The 26,047-nt window shown below is 40.5% G+C and overlaps 1 protein-coding gene across 1 annotated transcript; it reads right to left on the bottom strand.

The window, feature by feature from the left end:
• Positions 1 to 1,003: 1,003 nt before the first annotated feature.
• On the bottom strand, positions 1,004 to 25,916 carry LOC124290415 (ankyrin repeat and BTB/POZ domain-containing protein 1-like). Its single transcript, XM_046727117.1, has 12 exons — positions 25,749 to 25,916; positions 19,652 to 19,714; positions 18,254 to 18,309; positions 12,166 to 12,310; positions 7,445 to 7,604; positions 6,278 to 6,323; positions 4,671 to 4,787; positions 3,953 to 4,077; positions 3,713 to 3,805; positions 3,423 to 3,587; positions 2,993 to 3,193; positions 1,004 to 1,297 (listed from the first exon to the last, which is right to left on the bottom strand). Exons 1-12 carry the CDS (start codon positions 25,802 to 25,804, stop codon positions 1,091 to 1,093), a joined length of 1,434 nt encoding a protein of 477 aa, XP_046583073.1. The 5' UTR covers positions 25,805 to 25,916; the 3' UTR covers positions 1,004 to 1,090.
• Positions 25,917 to 26,047: the final 131 nt, after the last annotated feature.

Raw genomic sequence — 26,047 nt, 5'->3', positions numbered from 1 at the left:
TGCTCTGCCATCAAGCCACAAGTGGTTATTTAGAGATCTGCTCTCCTATTGACCAATCAGTTTCCAAAGTCAAGACTATCTCATTGTTAATCAAGATGACTATTGCACTTTACTTCACAGAGAGCACCACATCACTTGAGCACCCTGATAAAAAACATGAAAAGGTTTGGAAAATACCTGTTGATGCACAATTGCTAGTACACATGCCAGACACTGCACTGGAATATTGTTTAGGAACCAAATGTTGATTTCACTACATGATTTTGATTGGACTATGGACAGACTTATTAGTCTAGCCAAACTATAGCTCTCAAATACCAGCATGGGTTACAGGATTTTAAACGTGAGTTACCTCCCTTGCCTAGGGAAGATGTATCTGATGTGATTAACCAGCCAGAGATACCCGCCCCAGACCTCATGCACAATTTACTAACACAAATAGGTGTATGTTTTGATGATGATTTGAACAGGTTGTCCACAGTGCTGGTTGCATATATCTTCTATCATATAATACAGAAAAGTATTACATGGAATACTGTGTAATTCTAACATTGGCCATCTCAACATCACTGCTGCATGATGGAAGTACTGCTGCCAGTTGGTGTGTCAGCCATTTCTAGTGTACATGAACAACTGTGTATTGAATCATTGGTGTATTGGTTGTTTTGTGTTACACGTTTGTGTACTGGATGTGTATGTATGTGGTGGTTTTGTGTATTGGATGTACATATAATGTATGCTTGCAGTGATGAATGCATGCATGTGTCTGTCCGTATTGATGGATGAATATGTGTCTGTCTGTAGTGATGGATGAATGTATGTGTCTGTCTGTAGTGATGGATGAATGTATGTGTCTGTCTGTAGTGATGGATGAATGTATGTGTCTGTCTGTAGTGATGGATGAATGTATGTGTCTGTAGTGATGGATGAATGTATGTGTCTGTCTGTAGTGATGGATGAATGTATGTGTCTGTCTGTAGCGATGGATGAATGTATGTGTCTGTAGTGATGGATGAATGTATGTGTCTGTCTGTAGTGATGGATGAATGTATGTGTCCGTCTGTAGCGATGGATGAATGTATGTGTCTGTTCATCCTTCCAGATACAGCTCCTCCAGCAGATCGTCAATCAGCTTCAGCCTCTCATTAGCCTCCTGCATCTCGCTGTACGTCCGTATGAAGTTGGTGATGTAGAAGCGCACCTCATCGATGATGTCGATGGTGTCCGTCTCGTGGCGCTCCTGGAGGTTGGCTGCATCCTCCTTCACTAGTTTGATGAAGTCGTCCTGGGCAATCACCTGGGAGACACAAGGGTGGAGCATTATCATACCTTGCCTTGTGGAAGGTATAGGTCTCTTTTACACTAGCTACATTGGGTTGGGAATGATAGTCTAGTTCTTAGAGTGGCCACCATATAGTGATGGTCTCAGCTGTCAATGGCTGCAACTTCTAAATGGCTTTGGGGCGGTGGGGTAGCCTAATGGTTAAAGCGTTGGCTCGTCACGCCGAAGACCCGGGTTCGAATCCCCACATGGGCACAATGTGTGAAGCCCATTTCTGGTGTCCCCCGCCGTGATGTTGCTGGAACATTGCTAAAAGCGGCGTAAAACCAAACTCAGTCAGTCAGTCTAAATGGTTTTACTCTGTATACTTTCTAAAAATGTGCACCTTATGATACAATAACATGCCAGATTGATAAATACTAAAATATAATTATTTAACATTTCTGTTATTACTTCACGTCAATTAAGTACAAATATACGCATTGTAAATGAATTGTTTGTACTTTATATACATATTCTGTTATCTGGAACCAGAAGTCTGTTAAGGGGTCTGACATAAGTTTGAAGTCCAGTTATGAAACACATACGATAGAAATTGCTTGGCTAGCTAATCAAATGAAGCTAACTCATTTGCAATTTATTTGCTGATTTGCAGCAGCATAATAACAGTTTTTGAAAATGTAACAGTACCATCACACAAATATGAAATAATGATTTATCATTTCTTGTGAAAAGATTCTTTCAGTTCAATCGGAAATTTCTTTGTTTGTAGTTTAACACAACACACAGCAGTATTCCAGGTATATGGCATCGGTCTGTGAATAGTCAGGTGTGGACAAGACATTCCAGTGATTGACTCACAACAGATACGATGTATCAACTAAGTCAGTGAACCTGACCACCCGATCACCTCTAACAACAAGCATTGGTTGTTGAACGACATTGGTTGCTGAACACCAAACACAGGGGAGTCCAAAAATGATCAAAAACCCCAATTTTTAGTTTTGCCAGTTCACTTTTGGAAGACCACAGGTACAACTTGTCACTGAATTCAGTATCACACAAAACCCATTTCTAGCTCATAATTATGACTATGTAAATTAGGAAGTACTTGATAGTTGTCATAACCAGTAACCAACTTTGGATGTGTGATCAGGGTGTGGTTGCAAGGAGACTTGTAAGACATTTTGCAGAAATTCTGCTAAAATACACACAATGAGCAATTGTCTGGTCAAATATGAAATATTTCAAAACACAAAACCATGGCAGTGTGTGGTCCTGTGAGTAGAGCTCAGGTCACAATCAGTTGAAGTTAAGCAACGTTGGTCGCGGACAGTCCTCAGATGGGTGACCGTGTTTGGCAGCTTGACTGCTGAAAGTTTCTAAGACTTCAGTCCTGCCCCACAACGAAGCACATGTGACACATGTGGTCTCACCTTAGGCAAGTGAGTTTGTTCAAAATTGCCTCTGTCCACCCAGCAGTAAAATTAGGTACCTGGTATGATACGATGGTAGTCTGAATTTGAACCTTGAGCGCCTGACAGGCAACCGGTTGTATTCTCCACATGGAGTGTTCTGTACTCGTTGGCCAGGGGTAATATGCCAGCTCTTTGAGCATGCATTGTGCATGGACAAACGCTCAATATAAATGGACTATTATTATTATTATTATTATAAACACAAAAACACTCAAAATCCAACTGAACTCACCTCTTCTAAATTTTCTGCTATAAACTCTGCACACTCATTTTCTAGCTTCCGTAAACTGAAGAGCCTGGAGGTCCTGAGAATTGTGATTATGTTGTTGATGTCGATGTAATCGCTCATGCAGTTGGCACAGAGTCTCTTCAGCCCGGGTAACATGTAGAGATCAGCTACACACAGGATTTCGTACACGTTCTCCGCTGACAGCTGGAACAGGGAGGGAGGGACTATTCAGGATACCACAGATACACTTTACCACGAGACACTTAACACAGCTACTGAGACATGAAGATGGTGAAACATTAAGAAATATGTGTTGTATCAAATGTCATTGAAGGAGTTGTAGCTGTAGAAGTATTAGTCATGACGTAGTTCTAGCAGCTGTGTAGTGTCTCTACTGGTACATAATTACATTGACCTCATGCCTGGCGTTTACCTCACAGACATCCTGGTACACGTACTGCACCACTCGGTCGAACACTTCCGGCGTGATGTCGTGCAATGTCACTACTGGTATGTCAGTGTTCCCATGGAGAGTTGTCTCCCCAAAGTGATCCTCTATCAGGGCCTTGAAGTAGTCGCTGCGTCCACTCAGAAACACCTGCATCACATACATCACATTAAATCATGGGACTTAATATCTTTAAAATACACAACTCAAGGTTACCATGGTTACTGGGGACCTCCTCTACCCTTTTCCTCCTCCATGTTAAGAAAGCTACCCACCTTGTGACACATAAACATCAGACCCTCCACTGAGAAGCAGACGTCAGGGTAGATCTGGGAAAGGTCAGGGTCAAACGGCAGCTCTCCTACAACCTACAGACAAAATGTAGCTTTGATTTATTTCGGCAAACATTGTATTGTGAGTGTGAGTGAGTGGGAGGATATTTATTGAATTCGGGAATTTAAACTGTTGTCTGCTGTAGACTTGGAGCAGGTGTGGATCAGTCCCTGTATGCGTACCAGTTTGTTGAGTTGCACCGGTAGAGCCCTGTCCCCCAGAATGCCGAGGTCCATCTGGAGTTCCATGGAGTCCAGGGACGGCTCGATCACCAGCGACGTCACCTTCAGGCCGGGCTTCATGGACACTGGAAGTACATACAGCACAATGTCATACACTCAACAACCAACATGGAGAAAGGAGAAGTTCACAAACATTGCAATAAATCCTCTCTTACAACTGCAAGTCACAGACGTCATGTATAAAAGGAGATGGGTCCAACTCAGCAAAACAAATGTAAAGACTGTACTGATACAAACTGACAGACACTGCTAAACTGTATTTTTCTGCTCAGTACTACTGCCACCTTACATTCCTGCCATGGGACAAGTAACACATCACATGATCACATTGTCTAACTACATACTGATCCGCAACAGTCATGAATCACAATACATATCAGAGAGAGTCATTGCCACAAGCTTGTCAGTCTAAAACCTGTACGATCTAAATAAACAACAAGCTATTTTACATAAACACTTGCTGTGGACTACTGTGACCAATGTTGTCTGCCCCTGCATAAAGTACTGTGAATCAAATATCACATGTATAATTACGAAAGTTTGAAATATTACAGCCATGGTAAGATCTTTAATGTTTAACTATATATCATGCAAAGCAATCAGTCAGGGCATTATAGATGTAATGACAGACATTGACAAAATGGTCATGCATACTCACAAAATGATGCATCTTTCTCCATCCTGTCTTCAATCTGTTCAATGAGGCAGTTTAGGTGACACTGTTTGGCTACCATCACACACTCGTGTATCATGTCGACATGGGCCTGTAGTCGACCTGCAGACAACAACACGTACCATGAAACACATGAAGGGTGGCTGGGATTTCTTACCTTAACTATCAAGGACACATGGAACATCCTTAACACTCAGGATTTTGGGGACCAAATATGCAAGCAGGCACACATTTCTACATGCATCAAAGTGACTCGGTATTCTCTGTTGATGAAAACAGACAAAAATGGCTACTGCGCTGTCATCAAGTAGCACCAGGGATGAGTGAGTGAGTGCTTTTTGGTTTTATGCCGCTTTATTCCCAATATTAGCAATATTCAAGCACCAGACAATATCACCAGCAATATTACAGCACCAGACACTAGCAATATCACAGCACCAGACACCAGCAATATCACAGCACCAGACACCAGCAATATCACAGCACCAGACACCAGTAATGGGCTTCACACATTGCACCCAGGTAGGGAATCAAACACGGGTCTTCGGCGTGACGAGCGAACGCTTTAACCATTAGGCTAGCTCACCACGAATCAAGTAACACTAAATAACAAGGCAACTGTAGCAGTCATCAGAGGTGTCAGTGCCCTTTTCCTTTTATTTAAAGGATTGCAGCAAAGTTCAAGAGGGGAAGAAACAGCCTTGAGGATGTTCAAACACTGGGAACAAATTGATAAATATGTATGACTGATGATTGATCACTCAACAGAGAGTTGAGAACATTCTGATGAATGACAAAGGGAACAGTAGGCTGGGTTGCCATAGTTGTGAATCCTGATCAGAAACACTTCAGGTTAATCACCTCCAGTAAGAACTTACATTGCTTTGAAGGTGACTTAACTGATTTTCTTCAGTGATTTCTTCTGTGGGTGAATCTTAGGTTCATCATTATCAGCCACAGAATGAAAAACAGATGACATCAAATGTTTCCTCATGAGGAGAAGGCAAAATCTTTTCATTCTCCTGGTAAGGTGATGGCTTTTGCTTTTTTGAATTCCAAAGAAATCCTACTCATGTTCAAAAAGTGTGTTGTTCAACCAGGAAAATGCACCCTTGTAAAAGGCGATTGTCACCATGGCTGCAATACATTGCTGTGAGTAAAACTCAAAGAGCTCCATATTGAATGGTTTTGGTACTGACAGATTTCCACGTCAGCTAAACTTGAAGAAAGAGTGTATGGCAAGCAATATGAAAATGATGATGAAGTTGCTTCTGGTGTAGAGGACTTCTTAAAGTTACACCTCCTTGAACAGCCTTCCACCCCAGCGTGATCTAGGCACTCCAACATGGTTGACAGTGTCACAGACTCACAAATGTACACCAATTGTTTATATACCATATCCAGCAGTTAACATGATTGTGATGACAACTTGAAATTATTTCATTTTATATGTGAATTGAAATCTGAACCATTACAGCATGTTCTGGGATAAGTTCTGGTCAAGAGGAAGCCCAAACAGGAGAAGACCACCTATAATACAGCAGTGGTTCCTTACCGAGTATTTCTTTACAAACAAACCATTGTAATCTTACCATAATAGATGTAGTCCAGGACAGCTCCAAATGCAGCAGGGGACACCTGCAATGCAATGCAAGTAATATCAGACAGTGGTCCATAGAAGTATCCCTCAGTTGTAGACAACATCATAGTATATAGTACATAGCCCTGTAGGTCTCAGTGAGTGGGTGAAGCAGGGCAGGATGGAGTACCTTGTGTAGAGTGGAGTGGAGGGAGGGAGCAGTTGAGAGTGGAGTGGAGTGGAGCGGAATTTGGTGTAGTTTTGAGTAGTTTGCTGGAGTGGAGAGGAGAGTACCTTGGTAGAGAGGAGTGGAGTGAATTATATTGAGATATCTCAGAGGATCTTTTCTCACCAAGATAGTCAGCATGGTCATCTGCTGTATTTAGCAACATACTGGCATAATCACTGAGGGGGCAATGGGCTTCACACATTGTACTCATGAGTGGAATCAAACCTAGGTCTTTGGTGGGACGAGCAACCAAATTAACCATGTTAACCACTAAGCTTCTCGAAGCTTGTTTAAATCAAGCTACTCGAAGCTGGCACAATCTTAATTGTGCAATTTTATTTCTTTCATCATAAAACCCATACTTCTATGATCCTAGTGATTTACTGACACATGAGTAGACACTATTCACATTATTCTGATTGTCAAATATAACTCAGAATGATAAGACTGAATAAATAATCAATTATGAAATATACATAAATACATTTATATTTGTGCCCCACTATCACAAACCCTGCCTCACATTATCTTTCTATAGCCACGTATCTACAAATGACGAAAATAGCTACGTGTGTTCCGGTCTTTCGTTACTAAAAATGCACCATAACCATACTCTACAATATGTAAAAAACATTCATGCTCCCTGTGGGGTCGGTGGGGTAGCCTTGAGGTTAAAGTGTTTGTTTGTCATGCCGAAGACCTGGGTTTGATTCCCCACATGGGTACAATGTGTGAAGACCATGTCTGGTGTCACTGTCGTGATATTCCTGAAATATTGCTAAAAGTGGCGTAAAACTAAACTCACTCACTCATTCTCCCTGTGGTCCGAATAAGTAAATAAGTAAGTAAGTAGGTAGGTAGGTAAGATACGAACGAACCAACGAACGAACCAACGAACGAACCGAACGAATGTATAACTGATCAGTCTGAGATTCAGACTGGAATACAAACCAGGCTATGCTTCAGCTCCACTTCTTGACGATCTCGCCATCGTGTTTTGAACAACTCGGCAAAGTAGCTACATCGAACACTGAGTATACATCGATGTACAGGAAACTTCACACCGTCCACCACAAACACCACATCATGGTAGGCAGCCCCCTCTCGAATCCTGCAGCACACAACCAGTCAATCAATCAATCTTTATTTCATACTGAAAGGCCACAGGCCTGTAGTACATTGTTTAATCATGTGCGGGTAGTAGAACATTCTTTCGGAGAATAAAAGCTTTATGGATATATATGGACAATCTTTCTATATGTGTTTTACTGGAATTATTCATCAATGATATAAACTTATGCATTTCAGGATGTACATAATAATATTTCTTTATTTATCTATTTCTTAACGCTAAGTATGCTGGGCAAACACATAAAAAGTGAAACTCATCTTCGACCTCGTGTAAGTTGCACATTTGGCAGATTCTCCTTTCTTTCTCAATACCTTGGTATCTCCCAGTTTCAACATATAAATCATGCTGAGCAGCGGAATCTCGCTAATGAAGATTTATATTTCCTTATGGTCAAGACTGAAAGATAATGTTCTGCATATATGGAATCTTTTATCATTTTGTAGTAAAACATTTATTAGATAATGAGAGACTAGTTAACCAATTTTGAAGGAATATATCTTTAAGTCTTTGTTTAACTGTACAGACAAAGTGAGAATGAGATTCTACAAATTGTTCATGCCAGGCATTGCCGAAGCCGATAGATGATAATAACTGTTTTATGTCTGTTACCCAATTACGTTTCCCATGGCTATCATATAGTATCATCATTTCATAACATTTTCTTGGCAATCTGTGTGAGGGCATTGTTAATAATTTCAACCAATATCTAATAATTTTTACATTTGATTCTATGTACAATGGATATCTTCCACATTCTCCGTAGACCATACAAGTTGACGTGGCTGTTTTACCAGAAATTTCTTGCATGCATACAAATTGACTTTTTCTATGACATCAAAAGTTTTAAAACCCCCATACTTCTGCACCATATAACAAAATTGGGTATATTTTGGCATCAAATATTTTGAAAAAAAGACTTGTAAGACAAGTCACCTAAAATATGTATATATTTTATTATACCTATTAATATTTTCTTTGCTTGTATAGCTGCCTGTGATGTGTGTACTGCCCATGAAAGATGATTGGTAAAATGCACTTCTAAGTATTTATACTGAAGTGGTTGTTTCCAGTCTATTTCCCTTGAAGAACCATTTTTCATTATTGGTTAGCTTACCTCCATTTTAAAACAACTATCTTTGTTTTAGCCTGGTTTACAGTTAGTTTCCATTTATCACAATAATTCTCTAGTTCAATAATTTCTCTTTGTAGGCCTTTAATTGTGCTGGGAAACAATATGATGTCATCGGCAAATAGTAACAGGAATATTTGCATTATATCTGGATGTAATTGGATACCGTTTGAACAGTTTTCTTGGATTTGGGTTGCTAGTTCATTTATGAAAAATGTAAATAGAAAAGGGCTTAATATACAGCCTTGTCTGACTCCAAATTGGCTCGGAAATGTATCTGATAATTCATTATTACTCCTTACACAAATTTTCACATTTGCATATATGCTCCGCAGTAATTTTCCCATTTTGCGACTGACACCATGCATGGGTTGTTAGGGATGTCCTCTGTAGGCTGGGTAGTCAACTTTTCCCAAGATGGGTATATATATTCTAGAAAGTTTAAATCTTACTGTCCAATTAAAAAAAATGAGGTATTGAGTGAATATCTAACTTACATGACTATTGCAACATAAAGGGAACACATTGGCCTGAACCCGTGAAGGGTTAGAATGAGCCTTCAGTAACCCATGCTTGTCGTAAGAGGCGACTAACAGGATTGGGTGGTCAGGCTCGCTGGCACATGTCATCTGTTCCCAATTGCGCAGATCGATGCTCATGCTGTTGATCACTGGATTGCCTGGTCCAGACTCGATTATTTACAGACTGCCTCCATATAGCTGGAATATTGCTGAGTGTGGCGTAAAACTAAACTCACTCACTTTAAATCAAAGGAAAAGGGCATTGACACCTCTGATGACTGTTACAGTTGCCTTGTTATTTAGTGTTACTTGATGCGTGGTGAGCTAGCCTAATGGTTAAAGTGATTGCTCGTCACGCTGAGTGCGGCGTAAAACTAAACTCACTCACTCACTCACTCATTGGCCTGAAATCATATACACTGAATACTCTGTAAGTCATCAGCAAGTCATCACATGTCGTTGGATACTGACTGAGGTCTGGCAACAAAGAGTCCTGTTTTGGTAGACTGCAGCACTCCAGGTGATCGTGAAGGACAGTTCAGGAGGAGGTACAGATGGATACTTACTTTCGTAGACATTCCTCGTACATATCTCGCCGTATAGTTCTGGAGGAGGTACAGATGGATACTTTCTTTCGTAGACATTCCTCGTACATATCTCGCCGTATAGTTCAGGAGGAGGTACAGATGGATACTTACTTTCGTAGACATTCCTCGTACATGTCTCGCCGTATAGTTCAGGAGGAGGTACAGATGGATACTTACTTTCGTAGACATTCCTCGTACATATCTCGCCGTATAGTTCTGGAGGAGGTACAGATGGATACTTACTTATTATATATCTGAGACATTCCTCGCATATCATATCTCACGTGATAGTTCAGGAGGAGGTACAGATGGATACTTACTTTGAGACATTCCTCGCATATCTCACAGATATAGTTCAGGAGGAGGTACAGATGGATACTTACTTTTTTCTCGTGAGACATTCCTCGCATATATCATCACGCCCGATAGTTCAGGAGGAGGTACAGATGGATACTTTACTTTCTCAGAGACATTCCTCGTACATATCTCGCACAGATAGTTCAGGAGGAGGTACAGATGGATACTTACTGTGAGACATTCCTCGCATATCCTCACCAGATAGTTCTGGAGGAGGTACAGATGGATACTTACTGTGAGACATTCCTCGCATATATCTCACCAGATAGTTCAGGAGGAGGTACAGATGGATACTTACTGTCAGAGACATTCCTCGCATATATCTCACAGATAGTTCTGAGGAGGTACAGATGGATACTTACTTTCGTGAGACATTCCTCGCATATCTCACCAGATAGTTCAGGAGGAGGTACAGATGGATACTTACTGTAGACATTCCTCGCATATATCTCACGTATATAGTTCTGGAGGAGGTACAGATGGATACTTACTTTCGTAGACATTCCTCGTACATATCTCGCCGTATAGTTCAGGAGGAGGTACAGATGGATACTTACTTTCGTAGACATTCCTCGTACATATCTCGCCGTATAGTTCAGGAGGAGGTACAGATGGATACTTACTTTCAGAGACATTCCTCGCATATATCTCACGATAGTTCAGGAGGAGGTACAGATGGATACTTACTGTGAGACATTCCTCGCATATATATCTCACAGATAGTTCTGGAGGAGGTACAGATGGATACTTACTTTCAGTAGACATTCCTCGCATATATCTCACAGATAGTTCAGGAGGAGGTACAGATGGATACTTACTTTCTCAGAGACATTCCTCGCATATATCTCACAGATAGTTCAGGAGGAGGTACAGATGGATACTTACTTTCAGACATTCCTCGCACATATCTCACCGTGATAGTTCAGGAGGAGGTACAGATGGATACTTACTTTCAGAGACATTCCTCGCATATATCTCACAGATAGTTCAGGAGGAGGTACAGATGGATACTTACTTTCAGAGACATTCCTCATTACATATCTCACAGATAGTTCAGGAGGAGGTACAGATGGATACTTACTGTAGACATTCCTCGCATTATCTCACCAGTATAGTTCAGGAGGAGGTACAGATGGATACTTATTTTAAATCAGACATTCCTCGCATTATATATATCTCACAGATAGTTCTGGAGGAGGTACAGATGGATACTTACTTTCGTAGACATTCCTCGCATATCCTCAGTATAGTTCTGGAGGAGGTACAGATGGATACTTTACTGTGAGACATTCCTCGCATACATATCTCGCCCAGTATAGTTCTGGAGGAGGTACAGATGGATACTTACTTTCAGAGACATTCCTCGCATATCCTCACGTGATAGATCAGGAGGAGGTACAGATGGATACTTACTTTTACTGTGAGACATTCCTCGCATATATCTCACAGATAGATCAGGAGGAGGTACAGATGGATACTTACTTTCTCAGTAGACATTCCTCGCACATATCTCACAGATAGTTCTGAGGAGGTACAGATGGATACTTACTGTGACATTCCTCGCGTACATATCTCACCCATGATAGTTCTGGAGGAGGTACAGATGGATACTTACTTTGTGAGACATTCCTGCATTACATATCTCACCAGATAGATCAGGAGGAGGTACAGATGGATATTTACTGTAGACATTCCTCATTACATATCTCACCCAGATAGTTCAGGAGGAGGTACAGATGGATACTTACTTCTGAGACATTCCTCGCATATATCTCACAGATAGATCAGGAGGAGGTACAGATGGATACTTACTTTCGTAGACATTCCTCGTACATATCTCGCCGTATAGTTCTGGAGGAGGTACAGATGGATATTTACTGTCGTAGACATTCCTCGTATATATCTCGCCGTGTATAGTTCAGGAGGAGGTACAGATGGATACTTACTTTCGTAGACATTCCTCGTACATATCTCGCCGTATAGTTCTGGAGGAGATGACTCTGAACTTCTTGAGGATGGACCTGATCTCATCAGTCAGGGCGTCATAAAGACAACGCTCTCCATCAAATGTGTTAGCTTCACACTTGGCACCTGTAAACCGATACAACATTAGCTTGTATATAAAAGTACATACTCTACACGTGAAGCATAAAGTTGTGTCATTCTGTATCCAACTAATAATGTCAATGCTACAACAAAAGGCAATGATCAGATGCATTACCCAAACATATCTAAAAGTAGCACCATACAATGACATGCGTAATATATCAGAAAAGTAGCAGTGTGCATGTTCCACATGGGAAACTATAGACGCAGGGAAGTCTCAGTTGACAAAATCACCTGTAGTGGTTAGAACACCTACCCGCCGAGAGGAAAGTCGCGGGTTCGATGCCCGGCCACGTCATACCAAAAGATGTTAAAATATGGCACATTTTGGTCCTTGCCTGGTGCTCGGCATTAATGGGTATAACAAGGACTTGAGTATCAGACTTGGTATCAGTATTGTCTGTACGTCACATGTTATGACTGCCTAGGGTGGCTGAGCCATTTGATGCAAATATGTAGAACCGCAGCAATTCCAGGATTGCAAAAGATATACAGTGTATATGAGCAGATAACAGTGTATGAAATAAGGACTGTCCGACTGCCCAAGACGGGCTAGATTTCTGACGGATGTTCTAAATTTACACCTAGTCAGCCCGGTGGTCTGGTAAAATTGTTAGATAACATGTTCCATACATCTGAGTAAATTCACTATATCTTAATATCTATTTTTCAAATTGAGCATTACATTTAGACTTGACAATTACTGGTTAAACTATCATATCACAAGCTCAAAGCTCTGCATTGACATATATTATCACTAAAACAGTAACTAAACAATAACTAAAAATGCCAACTGTTGTGATTTTAACTTCTAAACTTTAAAGGTTTGTGCAGTGACAATGTCACCTGAGGTTGAAAATGTCCCTCGGTATGTAAAGGTATGTAAAGGTATTCCAAGTATTATGGTGTCATCTGCCATTGTTGTACCATACCAGATGTAGGCAGACTGCATCATTCATTCGCATGCCTTAATACAGATTTTGCTGACAAGTTCTAAAAGTGCTTAACTATATCAATTTGCTATCTTCCAGCACCAAAGTGGGTCTGGGAAATTTTCAAAATTAATTACATGTTTTTATGACAAATCTATTTTGCAATTAAACCGTTTGTAATGAGTACTCTCAGTAATTTAATAATCTGTTACCACACCTAGTTGCAAAATGACATATGGAAAATGCCAAAGGTCCTTGTTAGTTTGGCCAGTTTTTATGTACTGGAGAAAATTTTAAGAGATGTTGATTTAAATGCTACACAAGCAGTTACCTGAAAAGAAATACATACATTCATACTAATATCAACAGCGATGTAAATCTGATTTTAAATTAACATTTGATGATGTCATAAGTGACTTATTCAGCTATAGCTAACAACCAATCAAATAATTTTAATCTCAATCTGTCCTTACTGTGAATAGTATACTAAGCAGGAAACGAAACAACAGTTTGGAATTTTCCTCTGCAGAAATGGATAACTGTAAAGTCATAAATGTTTTGATTGTATAGTTTTGACATTCCTTCCCAAACTCAGAATGGAACCCAGCAAATGGTCTCAAAAACGCAACCTGATCTCAGAGATGGTACGGTGTTCTCCATGTTTTTCGTGCAACTCATGCTGCACGTGCTGTTCACAAGGACCAGCCCTATAAAATGCACCCCCAAACCTGGTTGAAACATTCACATTACAACGTCAGCAGGATGCCGTGACTAACGACAGTTCAGAGGAACCACTGCACAAGCCGTTGCCAATCACTTTCAGGTCAACGTTCGGACCATCTACAGGCTGCAACAACGTTTCCGGGCCACCAACACCACAAATGATCGCCCCCGTACTGGCAGACCATGGGTGACCACAAGATGACAAGACCGCCATGTTGTGCAAAAGCATGTACAGAATCCCTTCATGCAGGCATCCGAAACAGCACGCCACACAGTGGGAACACACGGAAGTCCAATCAGTACTGATACAGTACGCTGGCGTCTTAACAGCGGGACCCTCCATTGCTGTAGACCTTACCGTGGACCTATCCTCACCCCTCGTCATCGGCGTGAACGTCTACAGTTTGCCCTACAACACCAAAACTGGCGATACAGGCAATGGAGAACTGTTCTGTTCACAGATGAGCGTCTGTACTGCGTATCAACTGCAGATGGCAGAACAAGAATATGGCGACGACGTGGACAGCTTTACTCAGACCAATGTGTTATGGAAAGAGACTCATGGGGAGGTGTAAGCATCATGGTATGGGGTGGAATAGGCCTGAACCAGAGAGTGGGTCCTGTGGTGTTCCAGAACCTTGGTCCAGTGAGAGGAGGTGGCATCACAGCAGTGCGCTACATCGACCAAGCTCTCAGACCCCACGTCATACCGAATTTCGCACGTCACCGGAACAACATTTTCCAGCATGATAACACCCGGGACCATACTGCCAGAGCTACACGGGACTTCCTACAGCAGAACGGTGTCAACATTATGCAGTGGCCAGCCTAGAGTCCTGATTTAAACCCAATTGAACATCGTTGGGATGAAATTCAGAAGAGACTGAATAATGTCATACCAAGGCCGAACACAGCCGATTTATTGCGCCAGAGTGTGGTTCCAGGTGCCAATGGCCTTCCTCAATCAATTGGTGCACTCCTACATAGACTCTGTTGCAGTTATTGCCGCTCGTTGTGGTCACACTAGATACTGAAGTCAAGAGTCTGAATGGACTGCAAACGTTCATGTAATGTCTTGAAATTGTGCTGAGTTATTCATTGATGTGTCAAGATATTGTACACAAAAAATGTGTTTGATCCGCTTATTATGTCTATTTCTGTAATGATTTGATTACAGTGCCTATCTCATTTTGAATTCGTACTGACGTTGTTTTTGCTGCTGAGTTACTGCGGCAATTTCTCATCTAACAATATCAACCACTGACATCTTATTTCATTGCATTAGCTAAAACACTAAAAATACTTTTGAAATAAATGAGTAAAATTTCACAATCATTAATTTCATATACCACAAGGAATTCAGTGCAAGAGTTTTGATGATATTACCAGTATTTCTAACAGAAGGTGATAGCTATTCATGATAAATTTGCAAAAGGTCAGGTCGATTTTTGCTATCAATATGGATCTTTATACTTTGTTGTTTAGGTTAAAACAAGGAATCATGTCATCCATTATTATCTACCAATACATGTAAAGTTTGAGAGGTTTTGCTGTTCAGTCTTATCCCCTATCTCATACAATACTGGCCTGGTGTAAATACAAGAACCTAAGACAGCGGTTGAGTGGTGATCATGTGAAGTTTGTTTTGAATTTACTTCCGTGTTTGTCTTCAAGTGTCTCTACAAACATTCATTCAGTGGCATGTGACATTATTATTAGTCTGTAACATATAGAGTCGGCCTTGGGTAACCCAGATTGTTGACATTATTGAAGTGATATCGGGACACATCGTTGTTTGTGGCAATACATCAATGTATAGTCTACCTATATCATACAAATATAGGGATACAGTCAAAATAAATTTTGTATTGATGCATCGTATCACTTGAGAGGTGATGAAGATCTCGATACTGTCCATGAATTGTTTCGCCCTGACTAAACCTATATATACTCATGGAAACAAATAAGGAACACATGAAAATGTTCCTCTATATATTTCCATAATTTCACTAAGCCTATATATACTCATGGAAACAAATAAGGGAACACATGAAAATGTTCCTCTATTTATTTCCAGAATTTCACTAAGCCTATATATACTCATGGAAACAAATAAGGGAACACATGAAAATGTTCCTCTATTTATTTCCAGAATTTCACTCACAGTGCAATACATACATTATGAAGAAACCTGGAAAAGAATAAAGGAACACTTGTACTTTCATGTGTTACCTGATTTGTTTCCATGAGTGTAGGTCTAGGTTAGTGGGATGGTGGTTAAACTGTCGCTTGTCTTGTCACCGCCGAAGACCCAGGTTTGATTCCCCAAATGGGTACAATGTGTGAAGCTCATTTCTGGTGTCCTCTGCCATGATATAGCTGTAATATTGCTAAGAGCAGCGTAAAACTTAACTCACTCACTCACTCTAGAATAGTACAACCATATGCCATAACCTTGAACAAGAAATAAAGTTAAATTTCACCGCATCTAAACATTAACAAACAAGGCTAACTACAAAATGTAAATTACCCCAATACAATACAATGCAGCTCAAGTCAAAGGAACCTCTTTAACATCAGATAATTTAGCTACGCTGATGCTTATATCAGCATAAAACTCATCTTAACTGATGTCAAGATAATAGAGTGCTCAATCTGCACCATCATCAGGCTTATTAATAATATATAGTTAGAGTAATTATCCACAAAAGCTAGCTTTACACTTGATGACTCAGTCACTCATGGGCAGTCAAGAATGAATTCATTCATGTTGTCTGGCCACCTGTTTCAGTGTGTACGAGCGTGTCCTGTTGCCATGGCGATATCCACTGAGGTATGGAAACTACAAGAAAGCTGACATGGAGAGTTATTTACTTGTATGTCATTAAAAATGAGACAACTACTCATGACAAAATGAAAAGACAGAACAGCCTTGACGCTCAAGCAAACCATCTCATTTGAAATTTTGTTTCCCTCTTTCAAAGACAAATACTAGACACAAAAGGTGTTGTAGTTCACCTTTATCATGATTCCAACTTGAGCTGATAAATATGACAATCTAAAATTTGATTGTAGCTTGGTACCACAGTCAACAATATTTCAACAATATGAAAGGCCAGAAAATTCAGTGATTGAAATCATGATCATCGATGTGACTGGGATACGGTGACATGAGTCCACCAAGTCAGCGAGCCTGACCACGTGATCCATTAAGTCGCCACTTACGACAAGCAGGAGGTTACTTTTGGACTAATGCTCAGTCTCTAAAATTATGTACTTGTGACAGTAACCGCCTCCGTGGTGTAGTGGTTAGAGCGTCCGCCCGGAGAGCGGAAGGTTCGGGGGTCGGTCCCCCACCGCGTCATACCAAAAGACGTTAAAATATGGTACTTGTTGGTCTCTGCCTGGCTCTCGGCATTAATGGGTACAACAAGGACTGGTCGGCTCGGAGTCAGTATAATGTGTCTGAGTGGGGTATTCATGCTTCACTGCGGCATGGTATCTCAGTGTGCTAGCATTATAAAACCAGCTTCAGTCTGGGCTAGTACAAGCAGCCGCACATACACATACACACGCATGCACGTCGTCATATGAGCGAAATATTCTCAAGCACGATGTAAAACCCAATTTCACCTCACCTCACTTGTGACAGTAACAACTCCATGTAAATTGAAATGAGTCCCAGTCTGATCTGAGATTCATGACCTAAAAAGAACCTATACTTGCTTCATTTTGGGCTATAGCACAACAGACAAGTCATCAATGTTATCTCAAATACCTAAATATCAAAACAGCTTTCTAGTTTCGAAACTCTAAATGATACATAAAGTCTTCGAACAGTGGGCAAACATGAAATCGTAACTGTGGATGTTTTCTTCGATTTGTCAAGAGACAACATTGCTTGTGTCCTAAACACAAATTCTCGGGATCATCCATGCCAGATTTCAGCTTCATGGACACTAAGGCTTCAGATGAAATGTATCGCAATTAATGTTAACAGACATATACGGAAGGACAGACAAAAGGCAACTGCTATGAACATAGATTCATACACGAAGCACTCTTAGATACAGGTACTGAAAGTAGAATCAGACACCTTGTTTCAACCAGCTGTACAATAACACACTCCAATAACAGCAGTCATATATTACTTTTGGCCCAGATAGGTACAATGTGTGAAGCCCATTTCTGGTGTTCCTGCCCTCATATTGCTGGGGGCGTAAAACCATACTCACTCACTCACTCACTATAACTTTCGACCACATAAACTTACCATGCTCTAACAAATACTGCACTACCTCCTTGTGGCCACACAGACACGCATAATACCTGCAACAGAAAACACAGAAATATACTACTTAGGGAACAACTAATATTATTATTGGACTTACAAGGACAAAGACTGACTGACTGACTGAGTTTGGTTTTACGCCCGCTTTTAGCAATATTCCAGCAACATCACGGCGGGGGACACCAGAAATGGGCTTCACACATTGTACCCATGTGGAGATTCGAACCTGGGTCTTTGGCGTGACGAGCCAACGCTTTAACCACTAGGCTACCCCACCGCCCCCAAGGACAAAGAGCACCACTCTGTGAACATGCTTGGGGGGGGAATCAGAACTTGAAAAGATTATTTCTTAATTATGAAACATACTAACTGATGAAAAGGAGCTAGGAACTCTTTCTAACTTACAAGTGATCTTGATCTAGACGGGATTGCATATTCTTAGCTTTAGGATGTGGGAGCCATGCCAAGTTACACTTGTCAGAGGTGTAAACAATGTATGTGATCTAGACTACCAGTTGTCCAACTTCTGTTGGATATAACCATGATTACTGTGATGGTGAGCTATATACATACAGTCATCTCTCGCCATAACGCGGGTCTTGGGGTCAATCGATGAACCACCCGTGTTATACACGGAATAAAGGCCAAGTAAAATCATATTTTCAACAACAAAAACTACAAAGAATTTTTATTCCATTATAAGAAGAATATAAATCTTAAGCTTTTTCAACAGGGGTAGTAAACATTATTACAGTAAATGTATCAGTGGTAACAGTGATATACAATTTAGTGTGACATGTTACCTTGGTTACAGCAAGCTATATATAGCAGTGTAACATGTTACCATGGTTACAGTGGGTACCACTCAAATTGCCCAAACTACAAAATGCCCCAGCAAATTTGGTCAAACTGCCACAGAATTTTGGTAAAAAATGCCCCAGGGGGGTAGTCAAAATATATGTCATAAAAGCATAGTTTTTGTCAACTTTGATATTATACTCTTCATAAAATGTTATTAGGAAGTAATATTTCTGATAAATATGTTCCATTAGCAAACTCATAAGAGCAAAAGCAATATTCCTGTATACAAAACACTGTAATACCAAGTATTGAGCATGTTATTAATACTTTCGGAAAGAATATTAGACATAATCATTTCAAATAAATTTGGGCATTTTGACTACCTGCTGGGTCAATTTGACCAAAAGTCCGGGTCAATTTGACCAAATTTGCTGGGGCATTGTGTAGCTGGGGCAATTCAACTGGTACCTGTTACAGTAAGCAATACATATCAGTGTAACATGTTACCATGGTTACAGCCAGCTACATATTCAGGTAACATATGTTTGTGAGATAATGTGAAGCACAAGTTACACATACAGTGGTGTGCTGTCCCATTTGTCTCGGGTGTTCAGCTCAACCTCTCGTTCTTCCACTAGGAACCTGAAACCAAATCAAACCTTATTCCACAGTGGTAATCACATAAACATTATATTTATCACTGGGAATGTACCAGCTGTGTTGAGCAGAGTATATTTATGGTAAAAGGCAGTAAATGTGGTTATAACTGTTCAATACTATGCATGATGCTGCACTCAGCAGTGTTCCAGCTATATGGCGGCAGTCTGTAAATAATTGAGACTGGACCAGACAATCCAGTGATCAACAGCATGAGCATCGAACTACGCAACTAGGACTGACTGACTGAGTTTGGTTTTACGCCCGCTTTTAGCAATATTCCAGCAACATCACGGCGGGGGACACCAGAAATGGGCTTCACACATTGTACCCATGTGGGGATTCGAACCCGGGCCTTCGCCGTGACGAACGCAACTAGGAAACGATGTCATGTGATCACCCTATCCCGTTAGGTGCCCATTATCACAAGCATGGGCTGCTGAAGACCTATTCTAACCTGTATCTTCACGGGTTGCTATGTAAGAAAGTTCTGATGAGATCTACTCATGACACAGCTAACATCATCCTCGATAATGCTGGGTTTATTATTTGCATTCTGTTGTCCCTGGACTTGAATCTGGTTCAATTATATGATGCTAAAACTCCAACCAAAATACACTGATCCTTGATGACTGAGTGAGTGAGTTATATCACGGCAGGGGACACCAGAAATGGGCTTCACATATGGCAATCATGTGGGGAATTGAACCCGAGGTTTTGGCATGACGAGCGAACGCTTTAACCACTGGGGTACCCCATAATCCCCCTTGATGACTGAAACAAGAGGAGATATCACTAAAACTCTTATATACTCTCCACAAAATAAAAAAAGAAGAAACGTTACACATTAAAATTTATACAATTATATTTTTTGCTATCAGTCATGTTGACAAAAAGTGGATGTTGGCAACAAAACAATTGTATAGTGCACAACTCTTAAGTCTTTCGTCCCTCAGAAAAAACAGCTCCCTTCACTATAGACGTCACCAGAAAGAACCCACGCCCTCAGTTACGAGTGTGCCCTCCCATAGCGTCTATCGCTGCCTGACATCGATGTCCCATGGAAGCAATGAGGTTGCAAACAGTAAGCCATGGAATGTTCCTCCATTCCTCTTGGAGCGCCTGAAGGAGTTCCTGGTGACTCTGGGGTTGGGGCGACGTTGACGTACCCCCTCGGCCAAGAACATCCCAAAGATGCTCAATGGGAGATAGGTCCAGTGATCTGGCAGGCCATGGCAAGATGATGACATTGTTAGCATGCAGGAAGTCCATAGAAACATGTGCCTAGAAGTCTGGTGTTGTCTTGCTGGAATACGCCGCCATGACGTCTTAGAAATAGCACGATGTGGGTTCCCAGGAATGTGCACCAACCCTGTCCTGAAGTTATGGTTTAACCCTACCCACACCACGACACTCCCACCTCCAAAGCGATCAGCCTCCTGCACACAGTTGCTTTGACAACGTACATTACATCGACGACACATGCTCTGCCATCAGCTCTCCTCAAAAGAAATCTGGTCTCACCGGTGAACAAGATGGTTCTCCACCATTGCATTGGTCTAACTCGATATCTCGTGCACCATTGAAGACGTTCTCTGCGGTGGTGTTGTGTCAGGACGTTATGTCTTGCCAGGCGTCTGGGGCGGATTCCGTGTTCCCGAAGACGGTTAAGGACAGTTTGACTGGAGATGTTCCTCAAACCAGGGATGCTTGCTGCTGTTGTGGTGGCTGAATGAAACCGATCACGGAGGTGTTGAACCCGGATATATCGATCTTGAGCAGGGGTGGTAACACTTGGTCTATCGCAAACACTTCCTGTGGCTGTGAGTTGCATCCATAACCTGTTTATGGTTGCCTTGAACTGCCTTGCAACCTCAGCTTGACTGGACATGGAATGCAATCTTCCAATAGCGTTGTTACGTTGAGCGTTGGATAATCTTGGCATTATTTCACACTTCAGTATTCACAGACGACATCTTTCGTTGAGTCGAGAACCCCTGTGTTTTATAGCCAATGTTCAAATCTCAATACATGCACAACACAAACATCCCGTGCATCATAAGTTTTGCTTTGTTTGGCCGACATGTTTTTAACCTTTTACGTTCTCTCCATTGTCCTTGTCTGACGTCGGTTCATTTTGAGTTACAAAACAGTTTCCTCTAATCTGCTTCTACAGATATTTAATCAAGAAAATGTATTATATACACTCATTTTAGTAAATCAAATTTTAGAATATGTAACGTTTTTGGGGGGGGAGAGTATACAAAAGGACTTCCTGCAACTTGTCTTTGTAGTCAAGAAAAAAAATAAAACTGCTAAAAATAACCTTACAATCTCCAACTTCATATGATGATATCTGAAGCTCAGATAAAGCATCTTGACTTGCTCTTAACAAGCTGGATAAATTCTGTTGTTACTGATGAGAGAGACTGTGAATGTGGCTCTCCAGATAAACTGGGTATTCACATAAATTATGCAAAAGAAAACCCCACAATCACAATTACTTTTCATTGACATGCTTGTAAAACACAAGCTAATTCACCAAAACTTGGCAGGTTAAAAGCCAGTTTAGTATTTTGACATGTGTACCGACTATTTCTATACTCCACTGCAGTGGATTCTTATATGCTTCTTGTTTGTCATCAGGTCAAGGTCAGTATTTGGAATTCTAGTCATGTGTTAATTCTACAAATGAGTTAATTCACTCTGCTGTATGACATTCTTCTTGACATTGACATTTTAGCTTTCAAACAAAACATTGATAAAAAAATAACCAGTTGTTAAAAATTAAAAAAGTGAAAAAGAATGGACTACTGAATCAATTAAAAATTGCATAATTAGATTGAAAACATGGGAGTTAACTCCCAGTGAGCAATTATGATATTACAATGGCACATTATACACTGTGTAATCATGTTTACAGAGGATAGAATCTACATTAAGATTGGCTTATTACAAAATTAACATATGGTTCTACCATAATCATGATGATGAGTCTTGTACAATGTATATTGACTGAAACAGCTTCCAAGGACTGTTTAGACAATTGTAGGCAATGTTTATGCTGAAATGAGAGCCATTGGGACTTAGTTCATAATTTATGGCAATGGGGGTGTGTGTGTGTGTGTGTGTGTGTGTGTGTTTGGGTGATGATGATTTTTATGGAGAAGCACAAACAATGTGAGTGACCCCCTAAAATTTATGTACAAAGTAAGTGACCCCCCTGCATGTCATGTACAAAATCAATGAACCCCCCTCCCCTTCCCATATGTTTTTAGCATAACTTCTGAATATTTTTGTGTACAAAATTGCTGACCCCCCTAGTACATGTGTACAAATTTGATGATCCCCCTACCTCCCCAGAACAAAATGGGTGACCCCCCCTTAAAATCATCAACACCCCACAATTATGAACGGTCCCTTAGTAAATTATTGACAAGGGGGGACACATGATGACAACAGTTATTTAATAGTTTCTGTCTCCTGACATCACTTAAACTAATCTTATTTGAAAATATGGACTGTGGCATGAAGTTTGGGACTTTGTACAGGGTGCTAATTAACAGCTCAGTGATTACTCCAGAAGATGGTCCGAGGGCAGTTTTTGAACCTGACACAATGCAGGTTATATTGTATCTAAGGGTACTGTAACATTTTCAGAGAGTTAAAAATGAGTTAACAACAAATTATCTTACATGTTCTTCAGCAGCATTTTTTAATATTGCGAAGAGCAATAATGGTGTATTACTGTTTGACAATGGTACAAGAATCTGTATTGAAATGTAGCACTCACATACAAAATATGCTGTTTTCCATTATTGAATTATTTCACACACTTTTGAATTTGCAGCTTTACTATAGCAGTGATTTGTCTCCCAGGTTGTTCTATTACAATGGGCAAACCTGATGTTTTGTTTCAACATGTCTGTCATTTGGTGGAAATTTTACCAGGTAGTTTGTTTGGGAGATACCCTAGTGTAAATTCCCATATCTTGACTGACACAGAGAAATAGTGTTGAAACATTAATATGGCACAGCAAGAAATCCAACAGGTCCATAATTGTGTAAGACCTGCCTCACTTTGGGCTTTCCTCCCACATACAGTTGCATTAAATCACTCACTCATTGAAGGGGCCCTCTCAATGTCATATACCTAGTCAGGGTTCTACCTCGACTCACAAACATTGGGGTCCCAGAGACCCCCAATCATTAGTTTTAACGGTCCCTACAGACACTATGAGGGTCTCGTGAAGTAACAACTGTACGTTTTGATAACTTCCTTAGAGCCTGGAATGAATCATTGATCATGTGGACTGATGGATGAAATGATGCACATGACTGCTCTGAACGAAACAAGCAAACACTTAGCAAAGTAAGAGATGTGTTGTGGGTACAATGAATAATATTTCATGAATAATTTCCTCTGGATGCTGTGAATTGTTTTTCTGCATCCATTCTCTACATATGTGCATGCTAGACACACATTTGTGCATTGTGTAAAACTTTTATATTTAGCTGTCCGTAGATTCAAATACCAAAGCAGCAGCCCCCAAGGACCTGAGAGTTCCTTTGGTATAAAACACTCCACAGTTGACACTTGAATGTTTAACATAAAACTTGTAAATCAATTTTGGAAGAACAAGTTAAGCAGACACCAGATGTCGGTTCCCCTGTATTGGGTCTGAATATATATGTTGTGATTCATGGAATTACCTTTGATTCCAAAACTCCGAAGAGTTGTTTCAGCTGAGACACATGACATAAGATCTCCATAAGTAATTAGCTCAACCAGACAAATACAGTTCTATATTTAATCCACTGCCATGCTTTGTGTGTGACTTATCATGCTTATGACTAAATCTGTGTTCCACATAACATAGATTTACGACAAGTACCACGGAACTCGCTTTGTGCAATGGGACCATATGGTCTATGTTTTCAATCTAATATTCCAGACCAGAGGCCCATTCTGACAAACTGGGAGCGCTGGGGCTGAGAAGACAAATGGATTACTGTGATGAAATTATCAGGCATGTTTGGATTCAGGGAATGACACTTGCTACTGGAATGAGCGAGTGATAAGTTTGGTTTTGCATTGCTTTAAGACATTTTTCAGCAGTATCACTGCGGGGACACTGGAAATAGGCTTCACACATTGTATCCATGTGGGAATCAAACTCGGGTCATCTCTGTGATGAGTGAACACACTACCCACCATGCTACACCACTGCATCTCTCGTTATTGGAAGCTATTCTTGTTATTGGAAGCTATATGGTAAACTTTATTGATAAACTCAAAAACAGTGAGCTGGAATCAAATTACAAAAAATAAATAAAAACTAACGTTTAAAATGGATAAGGGACCGTGCATAATTTATGGCTAGGAAGGGGGGTGATGATAATTTTAAGGGGGGTCACCCTTTTTGTTCTGGGGAGGTGGGGGTCATCAAATTTGTACACATGTACTAGGGGGTGGTGGTGGTCAGCAATTTTGTACACAAATATATATTCAAAAATTATGCTAAGAAAATATGGTAAGGGGAAGGGGGGTCATTGATTTTGTACATGAGATGCAGGGGGGTCATTTACTTTGTACATACATTTTGGAGGGGGTCACTCACATATTGTACGTGCTTCTCCATAAAAATCATCATCACCTAAGTCAGAAACCGAAACTTAGCTATCAGTGTCGCAGGTATCAGTTGTATTTTGGGGAATGAGCGTCATAACCAGATAATGCAACCTGTATGTTGCATGACATTGTAAATAATTCAAATTTTGTCAATGGATTCGAATTCAAGATTTCATAATATTTCACTAAATATTGCAGATGATTAAGGATAAAAGTTCATGCATTGGTGTTGTAAAGCAAAACGTTATCACGAGGAAGTTGAATAAAACGTACAATGTGCAGAGCTAACTGTACATCATATGAACTGACACTGACAGTGGTTCAATGATAAGGCCAAGAGCAACGAGCTCCGCTAAACATCATAGAAATAATGAAATGTCAACATACTTCACTTTTTGCAAATCCCCAACTCGACAGCTGTCGTAAAGTGCTACGATGTCCATCCTTCGGATTACAGGCAGCAACAGGGACTGTCTCAAAGGGTGGAAAGCGCAATTTGTGAAACTAAACAGGTCCCAAGATCCGAGTAAATACGCTGACCTCTGACCAATGTTGTCAAACAGTCGCCACAGACACAGACAAAAATAGGTCTTTGAAATGTAAACATAAATTCATTAGTTTATTAATTTTATTATTTTTTTCGTTTTCTGTGAGGCATGCATGAGTACCTTGGTTCTTCTGCATCC

The sequence above is a fragment of the Haliotis rubra genome, unplaced genomic scaffold (assembly GCF_003918875.1).
Source record: "Haliotis rubra isolate DU_JTF1 unplaced genomic scaffold, ASM391887v1 Scf464, whole genome shotgun sequence".
Taxonomy (NCBI): Eukaryota; Metazoa; Mollusca; class Gastropoda; order Lepetellida; family Haliotidae; genus Haliotis; species Haliotis rubra.
This window is presented reverse-complemented; position numbering and strand designations above follow the sequence as displayed.

What these genes read in the sequence shown, in the direction of transcription:
- LOC124290415 (XM_046727117.1), bottom strand. Translation starts at nt 25,804, where the DNA reads ATGGACATCGTAGCACTTTACGACAGCTGTCGAGTTGGGGATTTGCAA. An exon ending in GCAGTATTTGTTAGAGCATG is followed by an intron (nt 12,311 to 18,253) that starts GTAAGTTTATGT and finishes ATCGGTTTACAG; the next exon opens with GTGCCAAGTGTGAAGCTAAC. An exon ending in TGTACCAGGATGTCTGTGAG is followed by an intron (nt 3,194 to 3,422) that starts GTAAACGCCAGG and finishes TCCCTGTTCCAG; the next exon opens with CTGTCAGCGGAGAACGTGTA.